Source organism: Melitaea cinxia, chromosome 8 (assembly GCF_905220565.1).
Source record: "Melitaea cinxia chromosome 8, ilMelCinx1.1, whole genome shotgun sequence".
Classification (NCBI taxonomy): Eukaryota; Metazoa; Arthropoda; class Insecta; order Lepidoptera; family Nymphalidae; genus Melitaea; species Melitaea cinxia.
This window is the reverse complement of record NC_059401.1, coordinates 5,890-22,500: the sequence shown is the minus strand read 5'-3', so window position 1 is coordinate 22,500 and position 16,611 is coordinate 5,890. Positions and strand designations below refer to the sequence as shown.

At 57.6% G+C, this 16,611-nt stretch overlaps 3 protein-coding genes across 3 annotated transcripts; all 3 read left to right on the top strand.

The window, feature by feature from the left end:
- Positions 1–5,590: 5,590 nt before the first annotated feature.
- Positions 5,591–5,947, top strand: LOC123655898 (the record flags this gene model as incomplete). The annotated part of the gene is made up of 1 exon (XM_045591645.1): positions 5,591–5,947. A coding segment is annotated over one exon (357 nt), but the record flags the coding sequence as incomplete, so codon positions are not given.
- A 1,192-nt stretch (positions 5,948–7,139) lies between these two features.
- On the top strand, positions 7,140–8,990 carry LOC123655752. The gene has a single exon (XM_045591504.1). It carries the CDS (start codon positions 7,140–7,142, stop codon positions 8,988–8,990), a length of 1,851 nt encoding a protein of 616 aa, XP_045447460.1.
- A 4,254-nt stretch (positions 8,991–13,244) lies between these two features.
- LOC123655747 lies at positions 13,245–15,092 on the top strand. The gene has a single exon (XM_045591501.1). The coding sequence runs from the start codon at positions 13,245–13,247 to the stop codon at positions 15,090–15,092; it is 1,848 nt and encodes a 615-aa protein (XP_045447457.1).
- Positions 15,093–16,611: the final 1,519 nt, after the last annotated feature.

Sequence of the window (16,611 nt, the reverse complement as noted above, 5' to 3'; positions counted from 1 at the left end):
TAACGAAAAACATAAATAGGAGTAGCAAAAAAAAAAAATCCCGAGCTGAGCGAAAGTATGTGGAGAGTTGTGCGTGAGTGTGAAAGATAGAGTTATGGTGATTACTGTGATTGTATAAGTGTATAAAGTAATTATATATATAAATATTAAGAAATAAATAATATATATGTAGAAAAGATGGAAAAGTATATAAATATATATAGGAGTCTGAGCGATATATGGGAAAAGAGTGGTGTAAACATGTGCCTGCAGTTCGTGGGAAAAGGGTGTGGTGTGTAAAGTGTACAGTGAGAAACAAGACAAGACGAACAATTTAGGACTTACGGAGCTGCCCGTGCCGCGCTGTTCGGTGAGGGTGTCGGAGCAGTTCCGTAGTCTATGTTTTGCCTTGTCTTGTTACGCATGGAACGCACAATAGGGCAAGTAGTAGAGGTGGCTTTATGTTCGGTGGGATGTTTGTTGTTAAACTTGATGTTGTGAGACACACAGTTGAAGCATTTGTAGGTGCCGGTCTCTGCAACAGTTGAGCCGTCAGCAGAGACAGAGGTGTTATGTCGGCATTCTTTGTGAATATGTCCATCTTCCGCACAGTGCGCGCACCGCGTGGAAGGGGACTTGCAATGGGTGGCAGTGTGCCCGAACTGCAGGCACTTGTGGCACTGTAAGAAGGGACTAAATTCTTCGATGTGTACGCGCTGATAATCAACGCGCACACGATCGAGGGACAGTAAGGTACGGAAGGCTGTAGGGTGTGTTATGAAGACGGCGTTGTAGAGTAAAGGGTTTCTGTTATCCCTTTTGAATTTGTATTTAATATGTGAGGAGTCGAATTCGCTGAGCTCGGGGTTTTGTCGCATAATAATATCCGTAAGCTCCTCAACGGCGACGTCACAGGACACACCCTTCAGAATAATCATGGGCTTGAGGCGGCTAGCCACCTCAGCAGAGACTTTGGCGTCGTTAGCCGCTTTAATACGTTGCAGGGCGTCGTCGCGGTCGCGCTCCGTGTCGAACTCGATGCGAAGTTTATTTTTGGATAATGGGGCTACCTTGGCCGGAGCGTAATTGGTTTCGCGAAAGGATATTGTAGATTTTAAGTTTTTAAATGTTTCCTCTCGGGAGGAGGCCGGAGTTTTTGAGGCGACGACGATGGCTGGTTTTGTGCTCGGAGGAGTGGTGGAGGCGGCTTTGGCCGCCGGGGAAGGTCGGGTGGTAGGGCCGGGCAGGTCCCTGGGCTGGGCTTGGCGCCCGGCGATAGACGCGTATGTGGATATAATATTCTTGGAAGTCGCAGAGTGTTCGGCCTTGATCTCTTCGCGCAGCTTGGAGACCTCGTCTTTAACTAGTTGAGTCAGGTCGGTGACCACATTCTTATAGCACATGGGTGAGTTGAAGGTGGGGTCATATTTTTCTTGTTCAGCTATATTTATTTCGAGGTAGGTCTCGCAAGCCACGCGAATCTCCTGGGCGGCGCACTGTATGAGGTCCTTATTGACCGAAGTCACGCTTTTGCCCTCACGGACAGCGTGACATATTGTCTCAGTTAGCTCTTGAATAATTGTGCGGAAGCTGGCTTCATTCCGAACATCGGAGCCGAGGTATGGGAGCTTCTTGCCCGTTTTATCTTTTTTCCCCGCAGGGGCAGCCATGACGGGGGAAGGGGGATGGTGTCAGGGTGAGGTAAAACTGAGTCAAATGTAAGGTATAAGAAAACGGAACAATAAAAAATTTTGGGGGGGGGGGGGGTGTAACGAAGGGGGGTGGTGTTAGGTGTGTGTGGTTGCGGTAAAGAAAAGGAGAAAATAAAATAAAATAAAATTTTTTGGTGGTGGGGGTGGGGGGGGGTGGTAGGGGGTGGGTTTTGTAGAAGTGGTGAAACTAAAGAATAGATAAAGAATTTAAGAAAATAAAATTTTGGGGGGGGGGGGGGGGTAGGGGGTAGTAGGGGGGTGGGTTGTGTAAAGGGGGTGAAGGGAATGTATATATAGAAAACCGCAAGGAAATCGGTTGAAAACTGACGGAGATATCACTGTTTTAAGAAAATATTAAAGAAATCTTAAGATTCTGTTTATGGGTAACCGATTTCTATAAAAAAAGAGTAATGAGAGGGGAAAAAAAAAAAAAAAATTTTAAATTAAAATTTTGTTTTTCTTTTAAATTTTGTAAAGAGATTTAAGGCGTTCTATATATACGGGGATGAGATTAACGAGGGTGAGGGGTGAGGGGGTGAGGGGAGGTTGGGGGTGGGTAGCTAAAATGGGTGTAGAAAGTGAAGCTAAAGGATAGATAAAGAATTTAAGAAAATAAAAATTTTGGGGGGGGGGGGTGGGGGGGTGGTAAGGGGGTGGGTTGTGTAAAGGGGGTGAAGTAAGTGTTAAAAGTGAAAACCGCAGCCAAATCGGTTAAGAAATGGCTGAGTTATAGCAATTAATAGAATTCTTTAATATTTCCTTAATAAAATATTAAAGAATTCTATTTTTAGAACACGAATATCCGATTATCTATATAAAGAAGTTATGAGTTTAAATAATAAATATTGAAACAGGAATATTGTAGTCCCCTATTGAGGCAGGAGGATAAAAATTTGGGATGGGGGTAAAAGGCCCACGGAGAAGCCGTTGGCGCAAGAAAATTCGGGAAAATCGAAGGTTTTGGGGGGGGGGGGGGGGGGTGAGGGTGGTTTTTGTTTGGATGGGGTAGTAAGAATAAAATAAATAGCAGTTGCGAAAACCGCAGATGAATCGGATTTGAATTAAAAAAGTTACGGAATTAAAAAGGTTTTTATGAAATTTAAGTAGTATGAGTGACTTGTAAATTATTAAGTATTTTATAACCTATTATGAAAGAAAACAAATTAGTTGTGTGTTTAAGTAAAATTTTGATAGGTCTATTGCAGCTGAGTTGTTGAGTTTTCGCAAAAACTAAATATAGAAAGGGGGTAAGTGTAACCCAAAGAAGTAGGTGAAGAAAGAAAATCTGGAGAAAGTGGAAGTTTTGGGGGGGGGGGGGGGGGTGGGGGTGAGATTTCGATTGGGTGGGATGAAGGGTGTAAAAGGAGTGGATAAGGTGAAAACCGCGTTAAAATCGGTTGGGGGGATCAGGAGTAATGGAATTTTTAAAGTTTCTATAGTTTTGCTCAATATTTACGTAAACGTAAATATTGAGATTTTTTCCTGTGGGAATTCTGGGATAAAAAGTAGCGGAAAAGGAGAAGGGAGGTCCAAAAAGGTTTGCTATTGAAGGGGGTGTAAGTAGGGTAAAGGACTATGGAGTAATTAAGGATCTAAAATTAGGGCGTGGCGTTTTTTTGCTCACAAACTTAGTGCTGCAGTCGTAACTTCTGAGTGGAATGGAATATCTTCTAAATTTATGAATGGAAAAATCTGAATTTTGCTTAGTTATGTTCTTATTGATACACTTTAACACTGAATATGATAAAATATATAGGTCGTCACTGATAATTTTAATCTAGCTCACTGGTAAGGTACATAATACAGTTTTGTAGCTTGACACTAAGTTTGTAATCACAATTATAGCTGAATTGTTCCAATTTTCCTCAATTTTTTTTTTTTTTTTTTTTTTGTTTAGAAGGATGTAGGGGGTCGCTAAGAGTATTTCGGTGTATGGTAGATGGCCGTGACACCAACACCCTCGAAGATAGCGGCGACGGCTGCCTTTACCACGTTAAGGTTTTTGTTCAGAAAAAAATACTTACAGTCCACGAAAAAATTTTAAATTTTGCACACAGTAGGAGGGTAGTATAGAGCACTATTTGGTGAAAAAAAAGATTAGGGTCGTCGCTTCAAATTCATCAGCGTTCGCACTTGTAACTTGTGAAAGAGGCGTTTCGTTGCGCACTTAAGTTTGTACTGAATTTAAAGTATATTAATTATGACAGAATTATTACGTGTTATATATCAGATTGTAGGGGAGAACCCGGACAATACACTGACACTAAAATCATTCACAGAAGGTAACACTACAAAAAGTTATGAATTTTTTAAACAAACACTATAGGTTTTTAAACTGTTTTATATGGGAAAAAACACAAAATTTGCTGTAAAAAATCGAATTTTTCACTTAAAAAGATTTTAAAACCACCAGCGGGTAGCTGGCGGCAGCGCGCAACTTTTAAGACGTAGTACGGAATTTTAAGTCGCAATTAGCCGATTTTGAGGATTTTTCGCGACGGAGCGACGTAGAAATGCTGCGTACGGGGCGAGCGTTCGCTGCAGACTGGGTTAGGTTAGGTTAGGTTAGGTTAGGTTAGGTTAGGTTAGGTTAGGTTAGGTTAGGTTAGGTTAGGTTAGGTTAGGTTAGGTTAGGTTAGGTTAGGTTAGGTTAGGTTAGGTTAGGTTAGGTTAGGTTAGGTTAGGTTAGGTTAGGTTAGGTTAGGTTAGGTTAGGTTAGGTTAGGTTAGGTTAGGTTAGGTTAGGTTAGGTTAGGTTAGGTTAGGTTAGGTTAGGTTAGGTTAGGTTAGGTTAGGTTAGGTTAGGTTAGGTTAGGTTAGGTTAGGTTAGGTTAGGTTAGGTTAGGTTAGGTTAGGTTAGGTTAGGTTAGGTTAGGTTAGGTTAGGTTAGGTTAGGTTAGGTTAGGTTAGGTTAGGTTAGGTTAGGTTAGGTTAGGTTAGGTTAGGTTAGGTTAGGTTAGGTTAGGTTAGGTTAGGTTAGGTTAGGTTAGGTTAGGTTAGGTTAGGTTAGGTTAGGTTAGGTTAGGTTAGGTTAGGTTAGGTTAGGTTAGGTTAGGTTAGGTTAGGTTAGGTTAGGTTAGGTTAGGTTAGGTTAGGTTAGGTTAGGTTAGGTTAGGTTAGGTTAGGTTAGGTTAGGTTAGGTTAGGTTAGGTTAGGTTACCGTTCGCGCCGGGGGGCACCGCGAGGCGGGCCGCCTCGCCACGGCCGGCGTCGCGCAGGTGGTGGCCAGAATTCGGGCTCTCGGGCTGGAGGTCGCCTTGCAGAAGACGGAGGTCCTGGCCTTTCACGGGCCGAGGGCCGCTCCTCCGCCCGGGACGTCGATAGTCGTCGGGGGGTACTTCGATCGCCGTCGGGTCGACGATGAAGTACCTGGGCATCGTTCTCGACGGTCGCTGGAAGTTCGACGAACACTTCCGGCGGCTGACCCCGAAGCTTCTGGCCGCCGCCGGAGCGCTCGGGAGTCTACTGCCCAACCTAGAAGGGCCCGCCGACAAATGCAGACGCCTCTTCGTGGGCGTCGTGCGTTCGATGGCGTTGTATGGCGCTCCGATTTGGGCGGGCGCTCTCTGCGCGCGGAACGTGTCGCTGATTCGCAGGCCGCACCGCGCTATCGCGCTGCGGGCTGCGAGGGCGTACCGCACGGTGTCCTACATCGCATCGTGTCTCCTCGCCGGCAGCCCCCCGTGGGAACTGGAGGCCGAAGCTCTCGCGTCGGTCTTCTGGCGCGTGACGGAAGCGCGCCTGAGGGAGGAACCGCCTCGTCCGCAAGAGGTCGTGCGATGGAGGAGAGAAGCTCGCGACGGCCTCTTCCGGAAGTGGTCGGAGAATCTCGAGGACCCGAACGTAATTACGAGTCGGGGGCTGGTGGCGGCGATTCGGCCCGTTCTGCGCGGCTGGGTCGATAGGCGACACGGTGCGATGTCGTTCCACTTGGCGCAGATGCTGACCGGGCACGGCTGCTTCGGTCGCTATCTGTGCCGAGCGCTGGGGCGGGAGCCGACGTCGGAATGTCACCATTGCGACGCCGGCGCCGAGGACACGGCGGAGCACACGCGCGCGGTCTGCCCGGCGTGGTGCGAAGAGCGCGCCGCCCTGTCGGCGGCCATCGGAGCGGATCTCTCGCTGCCGGCCGTGGTCTCGGCCATGGTCGGCAGCGAGGAGAACTGGAGCGCCGTCTCCTCCTTCTGCAGCGCCGTGATGCTGCGGAAGGAGGCGGCGGAGCGGGAGCGGGAACGGGATCCGAACTCGCTTCCGTCTCGTCGCGGTAGACGCGGTCGGCGGCGCAGGGCCTACCTGGCCAACCTGCAGCCGCCGCCCCCGTAGTTTGGATCAGCGGGCGATAGGTCGGGGGATCTATCGACCGCATCGCACGATCCCGAGGAGGACGGAGAGAGGCGATCTTATGTGTTCAAGGGATCCTCTCTCGGGTCGCTGTCGCTTTTGCGGCGACGACGACGGGCCCTAGTCTGGGCAGGCGCCGGCGGGATCGCGAAAGAGCTTTGTGTCCTCGCGATCTCGCCACAAGCGCATAGGCGGAACACACGTGTGGTTTTTGTTCAGTAAGAGTCTGACTCCCCTCCGAGCCCCCCCAACCGGAGGGTGTCCATGAAGGATTTTCCACACGTAAAAAAAAAAAAAAAAAAAAAAAAAAAAAAGGTTAGGTTAGGTTAGGTTAGGTTAGGTTAGGTTAGGTTAGGTTAGGTTAGGTTAGGTTAGGTTAGGTTAGGTTAGGTTAGGTTAGGTTAGGTTAGGTTGGGGTGCTTGTCGGTGACCTCCTCGTGGTGCACCCTGGGCAACGGGACGGGCAGCAGTATCACAATCGCGGCACTGCTGCCCGTCGCGGCTGACGACCGACGCGTGTGGGGATGCATTCCGGCGCTCTACATTAGAGTTGTCCCGTGAGCGCATCAGGTGGCACAGCGCTCGCGCACTGTGTCACCACGGGAGGGTGGATGGGTTCGGCGTGCGCTTACCCCGCCGTCGGACAGAGTGGGCAGGAGTCCTGTTCGCTCACCGTCCTATTATCGTAATCCCGTTTGTGGTGTCGTGGTCATGTCTCGCGGCCACGAACGGGACCGAGGGTCTTGCCTTAACCGGCCGGACCGCGAGGAAGAAAACCTCTATAAAAAATTACCCCGAATCCCAAGCGGCGACGCAGCGCGAGGGGATGCATGGCTGATGGGTAGTTCAGTCACTACTGCGATCCCCTGCTCTGTAGCCCCGCCGAGGCCAGAGTGGGGTTACGCGAGGCTTGCCCAGGTACAGGGGGTGTTACCTCGGGCTGACCACCCTTTCCCCCATACTCGTGGGAACAGTTATGGAATTTCAAAAATCAACAATTTTAAATGATGATGGTGTGGAGATTGACGAGAGGCCCGAGAAGGGCGGAGTAGAGGAGAGGCCCGAGAAGGGTGCAGTTGTTTCGGATGGAGAGTTGTCTGACGTCGGCATGAGGTCGCGATCACCGTGCGACTCCGACTCGTCTCGCGCTCGGCTCTGGAAGCGGAAGCGCGATAGGGAAGAAGACACGTCAGATGACACTGATGATAAGTCCGCGGCAGGAAAGTGTCACACGGCGCGCAGGGGTCGTGGTCGACCGCCCACGACAGGGCAATATGTTGGCCTCGCCAAGGCCAAGGCCGACTACCTCAAGCAGTGCGAGAGGGAGCTCGAGCTTGAGGCCGAAAGCGAGGCCATTGAGATCTCAAAGAGAGTGAGAGCTTCGCGATCCAACATAATTTCGGAAGGTGGGACGGTGTCGGGGGAATGCTCGATCATTGATCTACACAGGAAGGCCCAAGAATACGTCGAGGCCATTCTTACTGTCACTAAGATATCAAAGAACCTCAAAGGGACGAGCAAGAAAGCTCTGAATGAGTCCGCCGAGGGTATAGGCGAAGTACTCGGCGCCCTATACCACCGAACGACGAATGACGAGGTCAGGCAGCTGCGGGAGGCCAACGAGCGCCTAGAAGCGGAGAACGTACAGCTCCGCTCGGAGATCTCCGAGCTGCGACAGAGTGTAGCCGACATCAGGCGTGAGCTGGGCTCGACGTCCACTCCAGCCCCTCCCGCGAATGAAAACGGACTGATCGACCGCATAATGGCGGGGGTGGGCGCCATGCTCGACTCCCGCCTGGCGAAGCTGGAGGAGTCTGGCAGACTCCTGCCTGAAGCGTCTGAAGTGCGAAAAGGACCACCGGCGGCTTCGAAGAAGATCGCAACGTCGCCGCCGCAGACAGGGGTCACAACGCTGACTCCGCCAGCGAACCCGGCCCCAAAGTCTGCAAGTCAGTCTGCCAAGAAGAAGAAAAAGAAGAAGAAGGCGGGTGCGGCTACCCAAGTCGCCGCGCCCAACGAGCCTCGCCCCCTACCACCTGCTCCGGCCGCTCTGACGGAGGGGTGGAATGTGGTGGCGAGGAAAGGAAGAAAGGCGGGGCCGCCCAAAAACCAGCCCCAGCCCCAGAACAAAGGTGCGCCGGCTAAAAAGCCAAAAACGCCGAAGCTGCGATTGCCGCGATCGGCGGCGGTGCAGCTGACGCTGTTGCCGGGCAGCACGAGGACCTACGCGGAAGTCCTCGGTGCCATAAAGGCTGACGGCCTTATAGCGAGCATGGGCGTCGAGACTCGCTATAGGGTCTCTCAGACCGGCGCGCGAAGGTTCGAGCTGCCCGGCACCGGCAATAAGGAGAAGGCCGAGGAGCTAGCCCGGCGCATCAAGGCGGTCGTCGGCGAGGACGTGGCGGTCACCCGCCCGGAGAAGTGCGCCGACCTGCGGGTGGCCGGGTTAGACGACTCGGTCACTCCCCAGGAGCTGGCCGGCGTGATCGCCAAGGTGGGAGGATGCGCCGAGGAATCGATAAAAGTGGGCGAAGTACGGCAAAACTTCGCCGGCATAGGGACAGCGTGGGTTCGCCTGCCAGTAGAGGCGGCGAAGAAAGTGGTCGACGGGCGCCGCCTACTCGTCGGGTTCGTGTCGGCGAGTGTGACCCTGTTGAAGACGAGACCGCAACAATGCTATCGCTGCCACGAGGTTGGGCACGTGGCAGCGAAGTGTGACAAGGGAGTGGACCGCAGCGGCCAGTGCTACCGCTGCGGCAAGGAGGGGCACATTCGCCGGCAATGTACTGCCGAAGCTTGCTGTCCCATATGCCAGGCGGAGAAAAAACCGGCTGGGCACAGCCTAGTTGCGTGCCCTCGCAATAAAGCGGGAAGGAGGAAGAAGGCGGCGACCAAAAATAAAACCCGCGCGCCGCCTGCCAACAGAGCTGGGGAGGTGACAATGGACACCCAATCATAGTAATGGCGCTTAAGGTGCTCCAAGCCAACCTGAACCACTGTGCCAGGGCCCAGGACCTCCTCGTCCAGAGCCTGGTACAGTGGTCCGTGCGGGCGGCGGTGGTGGCCGAGCCGTACTCGGTCCCGCCGAGGGATAACTGGATCGGCGATAACGACGGCGTGGTGGCCATCGTGACCCAGGTCGCCGCGGGCGCCCCGCCCTTTACGAACATTGTGAGGGGCTCGGGTTGCGTCGCGGCACTGCTGGGGGAGGTGGCCATCATTTTTCCCCGAACAAGTCGGTCGCCGAGTTCGAGGCGTTTCTCGACGGGACCGAGTCGATCATGCGTAGGTTTTATCCGGCGGAAGTGCTCGTGCTCGGCGACTTCAATGCGAAGTCACGTCTGTGGGGGTGTCCTGCCACAGATGCGCGGGGGGCGATTCTGGAGGAGTGGCTCGTTGCCACCGGCCTGACCGTCCTCAATCGCGGGACGGCCAACACGTGCGTGCGCAGGTCGGGCGGCTCGATCGTGGACGTTTCGTTTGCGAGCCCCGGCCTCGCGCGCCGCGTTCGGGACTGGCGAGTGCTGGACGACGTGGAGACTCTCTCGGATCATCGTTACATCCGCTTCGAGATCTCCGCTCGTCCGGCGGTGCCGCCAAGCTCCAGCCGCGCCCCGGCGGAGGAGGGTCCTCGGTGGCAGCTGAAGCGTCTCGACCGGGAGCGACTCGACGAAGCGGCGATTGTGGCGTCGTGTCAGCCGCGCGTCGACGGTCCACCGGACAGGGTGGCAGACTGGCTGGTGGCCAGAATGACCGACGCGTGCGACGCGGCCATGCCGCGGTCGAGGGGTCGCCCCGGGCGGGCTCAGGTGTACTGGTGGTCGGAGACGATAGCGCGGCTGCGCAGGGAGTGCGTGGCCGTCCGACGCCAGTACACGCGCTGCAGGAGGCGCATCTTCAGGACGCCCCCCGCTTCGCAGGACAGGACACGGCACGAGGAGGAGGGCGAGCGGCTGTACGCCCTTTACACGGCAGCCAAAGCCAGCCTCCGTCGTGCCATCGGCGAGTCGCAGGCCGCGGCCAGGGAGGAAATGCTGGACGGACTGAACAGCGACCCGTGGGGGATGCCCTACAAGCGGGTACGCAACAAGGTCCGTCCCTGGGCTCCTCCACTCACGGAGACCCTGGACGCCGAAGTGGTCCGTGAGGTGGTCGCGGCCCTGTTCCCGACGGCGCCGGCCGAGCACGAGCCGCCGTCGATGGCACCGCGGGGAGAGGATCCAGACGTCGGAGAGGAGGCACCGGAGGTCGGCGAGTCCGAATTCGAGGAAGCAGTCGCGCGGCTGCGACGGAAGAACGTCGCTCCAGGCCCGGATGGGATTCCGGGGAGGGCGTGGGCGGTGGCGCTGAATCACCTGGCGCCGCGAGTTCGAGGGCTATTCTCTGCCTGTCTGGCTCAAGCCACAATTCCACAGCGGTGGAAGACAGGCAGGTTAGTCCTCCTCAGGAAGGAAGGCCGGCCGGCGGAGTCACCGTCGGCGTACCGCCCCATCGTCCTCCTCGACGAGCTCGCTAAACTGTTCGAGCGCGTCGTGGCCGCGCGTCTGGTGGCGCACCTCGGGCGTCGAGGACCCGACCTCTCGGACGTGCAGTTCGGCTTCCGCAGTGGCCGTTCTACCGTGGATGCCGTGCTGTGCGTCCGTGCCCAGGTGCAGGAAGCGGTGGCCCAGGGCGACGTCGTCGTGGCGGTGTCTATTGACATCGCCAACGCCTTTAACACGTTGCCCTGGGGTTGCATCAGGGAGGCGCTTCGCTATCACGGTGTGCCGACCTACTTGCGTCGCGTGGTCGGTGCCTACCTCTCCGACAGGTGGGTGGTCTTCCCCGGAAGGGATGGTCGGCTTGTGAGAAAGGAAGTCGTGTGCGGTGTCCCGCAGGGGTCGGTGCTTGGGCCACTCCTGTGGAACATCGGATACGACTGGGTGTTGCGTGGCTCGCTGCTGCGCGGCGTCAGCGTCGTCTGCTACGCCGACGACACGCTGGTGCTGGCCCGCCGACCGACGTATCGGGAGGCGGCAGTGCTGGCGACCGCTGGCGTCGCGCAGGTCGTGGCGCGAATCCGGCGCCTCGGCCTCGTCGTCGCGCTGGACAAGGCACAAGGAATAGTCTTCCACGGCCCGAGGAGGGCGCCTCCCCACGACGCCCATCTTATCGTGGGAGGCACTCGCATCGGCCTGTCGGGCACGATGACGTACCTGGGTCTCGTGCTCGACGGCCGGTGGAAGTTCCGGGCGCACTTCGCGCGGCTCGTCCCGCGCTTGCTGAAGGTGGGAGCCTCGCTCTCGTGGCTTTTGCCGAACATCGGCGGTCCCGGTGTGAGCTGCCGCCGGCTCTACACCGGCGTCGTGAGAGCGATGGCGATGTACGGTGCCCCCGTCTGGTCCGACGCCCTGGACCGCGAGAACATCGCCCTGCTGCGGCGCGCGCAGAGGGTGATGGCGATCAGGGTCGTACGCGGGTACCGTACGATCTCGGGCGAGGCAGCGTGCGTGCTGGCTGGAGTCCTGCCCTGGGACCTGGACGCGGTCTCTCTGGCGTCGTCATACCGGCGGCGTCGGAGTCTGGCGTCCGGGACCCTCAGTCCGGCACCACGGCTTGCAGAACACCTGAGGCGAGAGCGGGATGCCGCGATCGCGGAGTGGGTTGTGAGGCTCGAGCGTCCGAGTGCGGGGCACCGGACGATCGATGCGGTTCGGCCGGTTCTTCGGCAGTGGTTGGACAGACGGCATGGCGTCCTAACCTTCCGCGCCACGCAGGTCCTCTCGGGGCACGGTTGCTTCGGGGGGTACCTGTGTCGGGTCGCCGGGAGGGAGCCCTCTCCTCGTTGCCACCACTGCCAGGATTGTGACGACGAGTCGGCGCAACACGTCTTGGAAGAGTGTTCGGCGTGGACGGAGGAGCGTGAAGAGCTCCGAAGCGTAGTTGGGCCGGACCTTTCGCTGCCGGCCGTGATTTCTGCCATGACCGGCAGCGAGAGGTGCTGGGACGCCGTCCTCGCGTACTGTGAGCGGGTGATGGCGCAGAAGGAGGCGGCGGAGCGGGTGAGGGAGGACACCACCGACCTCCCCCTCCGCCGCAAAAGGACCGGGCGTCGGAGGCTGGCGCACGATAACCGCCTCCCTCCCTAGACGCTAGGCAGACCAAAATCTGCCGGGTAGGCGCGCGCGGTGTCCCCGCGCGCCACCTCCTCCACGAGGACAGGAAAGGGCCTGACGAGGCACGCCGCCGGGGTTTGCAGAAGAATTCGGACTCCTGCGACCCCGGCACGGGCGACGAAGGTGGACACCGTTGGTTTTTAGTGGGTAGTCTGGCATTGCACCTACCGCCGGGAGCCCCACACTCCCGCTGCCGAGCTTTCGGTGGCGGGGTCAGTGCGTAAATGCATTTTCCAACGTAAAAAAAAAAAAAAAAAAAAAAAAGGTTAGGTTAGGTTAGGTTAGGTTAGGTTAGGTTAGGTTAGGTTAGGTTAGGTTAGGTTAGGTTAGGTTAGGTTAGGTTAGGTTAGGTTAGGTTAGGTTGGGGTGCTTGTCGGTGACCTCCTCGTGGTGTACCCTGGGCAACGGGGCGGGCAGCAGTATCACAATCGCGGCACTGCTGCCCGTCGCGGCTGACGACCGACGCGTGTGGGGATGCATTCCGGCGCTCTACATTAGAGTTGTCCCGTGAGCGCATCAGGTGGCACAGCGCTCGCGCACTGTGTCACCACGGGGGGGTGGATGGGTTCGGCGTGCGCTTACCCCGCCGTCGGACAGAGTGGGCAGGAGTCCTGTTCGCTCACCGTCCTATTATCGTAATCCCGTTTGTGGTGTCGTGGTCATGTCTCGCGGCCACGAACGGGACCGAGGGTCTTGCCTTAACCGGCCGGACCGCGAGGAAGAAAACCTCTATAAAAAATTACCCCGAATCCCAAGCGGCGACGCAGCGCGAGGGGATGCATGGCTGATGGGTAGTTCAGTCTCTACTGCGTTCCCCTGCTCTGCAGCCCCGCCGAGGCCAGAGTGGGGTTACGCGAGGCTTGCCCAGGTACAGGGGGTGTTACCTCGGGCTGACCACCTTTTCCCCCTTACTCGTGGGAACAGTTATGGAACTTGAAAACAAAAAACTTTTAAACGATGATGGTGTGGAGATTGACGAGAGGCCCGAGAAGGGCGGAGTAGAGGAGAGGCCCGAGAAGGGTGCAGTTGTCTCGGACGGAGAGTTGTCTGACGTCGGCATGAGGTCGCGGTCGCCTTGCGACTCTGACTCGTCTCGCGCTCGGCTCTGGAAGCGGAAGCGCGATAGGGAAGAAGACACGTCAGATGACACTGATGATAAGTCCACGGCAGGAAAGTGTCATACGGCGCGCAGGGGTCGTGGTCGACCGCCCACGACAGGGCAATATGTTGGCCTCGCCAAGGCCAAGGCCGACTACCTCAAGCAGTGCGAGAGGGAGCTCGAGCTTCAGGCCGAAAGCGAGGCCATTGAGATCTCGAAAAGAGTGAGAGCTTCGCGATCCAACATAATTTCGGAAGGTGGGACGGTGTCGGGGGAATGCTCGATCATTGATCTACACAGGAAGGCCCAAGAATACGTCGAGGCCATTCTTACCGTCACTAAGATATCAAAGAACCTCAAAGGGACGAGCAAGAAAGCTCTGAATGAGTCCGCCGAGGGTATAGGCGAAGTACTCGGCGCCCTATACCACCGAACGACGAATGACGAGGTCAGGCAGCTGCGGGAGGCCAACGAGCGCCTAGAAGCGGAGAACGGACAGCTCCGCTCGGAGATCTCCGAGCTGCGACAGAGTGTAGCCGACATCAGGCGTGAGCTGGGCTCCACGTCCACTCCAGCCCCTCCCGCGAATGAAAACGGACTGATCGACCGCATAATGGCAGGGGTGGGCGCCATGCTCGACTCCCGCCTGGCGAAGCTGGAGGAGTCTGGCAGACTCCTACCTGAAGCGCCTGAAGTGCGAAAAGGACCACCGGCGGCTTCGAAGAAGATCGCAACGTCGCCGCCGCAGACAGGGGTCACAACGCTGACTCCGCCAGCGAACCCGGCCCCAAAGTCTGCAAGTCAGTCTGCCAAGAAGAAGGAAAAGAAGAAGAAGGCGGGTGCGGCTACCCAAGTCGCCGCGTCCAACGAGCCTCGCCCCCTACCACCTGCTCCGGCCGCTCTGACGGAGGGGTGGAATGTGGTGGCGAGGAAAGGAAGGAAGGTGGGGCCGCCCAAAAACCAGCCCCAGCCCCAGAACAAAGGTGCGCCGGCTAAAAAGCCTAAGACGCCGAAGCTGCGACTGCCGCGATCGGCGGCGGTGCAGCTGACTCTGCTGCCGGGCAGCACGAGAACCTATGCGGAGGTCCTCGGTGCCATAAAGGCTGACGGCCTTATAGCGAGCATGGGCGTCGAGACTCGCTATAGGGTCTCTCAGACCGGCGCGCGCAGGTTCGAGCTGCCCGGCACCGGCAACAAGGAGAAGGCCGAGGAGCTTGCCCGGCGCATCAAGGCGGTCGTCGGCGAGGACGTGGCGGTCACCCGGCCGGAGAAGTGCGCCGACCTGCGGGTGGCCGGGTTAGACGACTCGGTCACTCCCCAGGAGTTGGCCGGCGTGATCGCCAAGGCGGGAGGATGCGCCGAGGAATCCATAAAAGTGGGCGAAGTGCGGCAAAACTTCGCTGGCGTTGGGACGGCCTGGGTTCGCCTGCCGGTAGAGGCGGCGAAGAAAGTGGTCGACGGGCGCCGCCTACTCGTCGGATTCGTGTCGGCGAGTGTGTCCCTGCTGAAGGCGAGACCTCAGCAATGTTATCGCTGCCACGAGGTTGGGCACGTGGCAGCGAAGTGCGACAAGGGAGTGGACCGCAGCGGCCAGTGCTACCGCTGCGGCAAGGAGGGGCACACCCGCCGGCAGTGTACTGCCGAAGCTTGCTGTCCCATATGCCAGGCGGAGAAAAAACCGGCTGGGCACAGCCTAGTTGCGTGCCCTCGCAATAAAGCAAGTCATAGGAGGAAAAAGGCGGCGCCCAGGGATAAAACCCGCGCACCGCCCGCCAACCGAGCCGGGAAGGTGACTATGGAGACCTGAGTGCAACATGGCACTTAAGGTCCTCCAAGCCAACCTGAACCACTGTGCCAGGGCCCAGGACCTCCTCGTCCAGAGCCTGGTACAGTGGTCCGTGCGGGCGGCGGTGGTGGCCGAGCCGTACTCGGTCCCGCCGAGGGATAGTTGGATCGGCGATCGCGACGGCGTGGTGGCCATCGTGACCCAGGTCGCCGCGGGCGCCCCGCCCCTTACGAACATTGTGAGGGGCTCGGGTTGCGTCGCGGCACTGCTGGGGGAGGTGGCCATAGTCGGGGCGTATTTTTCCCCAAACAAGTCGGTCGCCGAGTTCGAGGCGTTTCTCGACGGGACCGAGTCGATTCTGCGTAGGTTTTATCCGGCGGAGGTGCTTGTGCTCGGTGACTTCAACGCAAAGTCACGTCTGTGGGGGTGTCCTGCCACAGATGCGCGGGGGGCGATTCTGGAGGAGTGGCTCGTTGCCACCGGCCTGACCGTCCTCAATCGCGGGACGGCCAACACGTGCGTGCGCAGGTCGGGCGGCTCGATCGTGGACGTGTCGTTTGCGAGCCCCGGCCTCGCGCGCCGCGTTCGGGACTGGCGAGTGCTGGACGACGTGGAGACTCTCTCGGATCATCGTTACATCCGCTTCGAGATCTCCGCTCGTCCGGCGGTGCCGCCAAGCTCCAGCCGCACCTCGGCGGAGGAGGGTCCTCGGTGGCAGCTGAAGCGTCTCGACCGGGAGCGACTCGACGAAGCGGCGATAGTGGCGTCGTGTCAGCCGCGCGTCGACGGTCCACCGGACAGGGTGGCAGACTGGCTGGTGGCCAGAATGACCGACGCGTGCGACGCGGCCATGCCGCGGTCGAGGGGTCGCCCCGGGCGGGCTCAGGTGTACTGGTGGTCGGAGGCGATAGCGCAGCTGCGCAGGGAGTGCGTGGCCGTCCGACGCCAGTACACGCGCTGCAGGAGGCGCATCTTTAGGACGCCCCCCGCTTCGCAGGACAGGACACGGCACGAGGAGGAGGGCGAGCGGCTGTACGCCCTTTACACGGCAGCCAAGGCCAGCCTCCGTCGTGCCATCGGCGAGTCGCAGGCCGCGGCCAGGGAGGAAATGCTGGACGGACTGAACAGCGACCCGTGGGGGATGCCCTACAAGCGGGTACGCAACAAGGTCCGTCCCTGGGCTCCTCCACTCACGGAGACCCTGGACGCCGAAGTGGTCCGTGAGGTGGTCGCGGCCCTGTTCCCGACGGCGCCGGCCGAGCACGAGCCGCCGTCGATGGCACCGCGAGGAGAGGATCCAGACGTCGGAGAGGAGGCACCGGAGGTCGGCGAGTCCGAATTCGAGGAAGCAGTCGCGCGGCTGCGACGGAAGAACGTCGCTCCAGGCCCGGATGGGATTCCGGGGAGGGCGTGGGCGGTGGCGCTGAACCACCTGGCGCCGCAAGTTCGAGGGCTATTCTCTGCCTGTCTGGCTCAAGCCTTAATTCCACAGCGGTGGAAGACAGGCAGGTTAGTCCTCCTCAGGAAGGAAGGCCGGCCG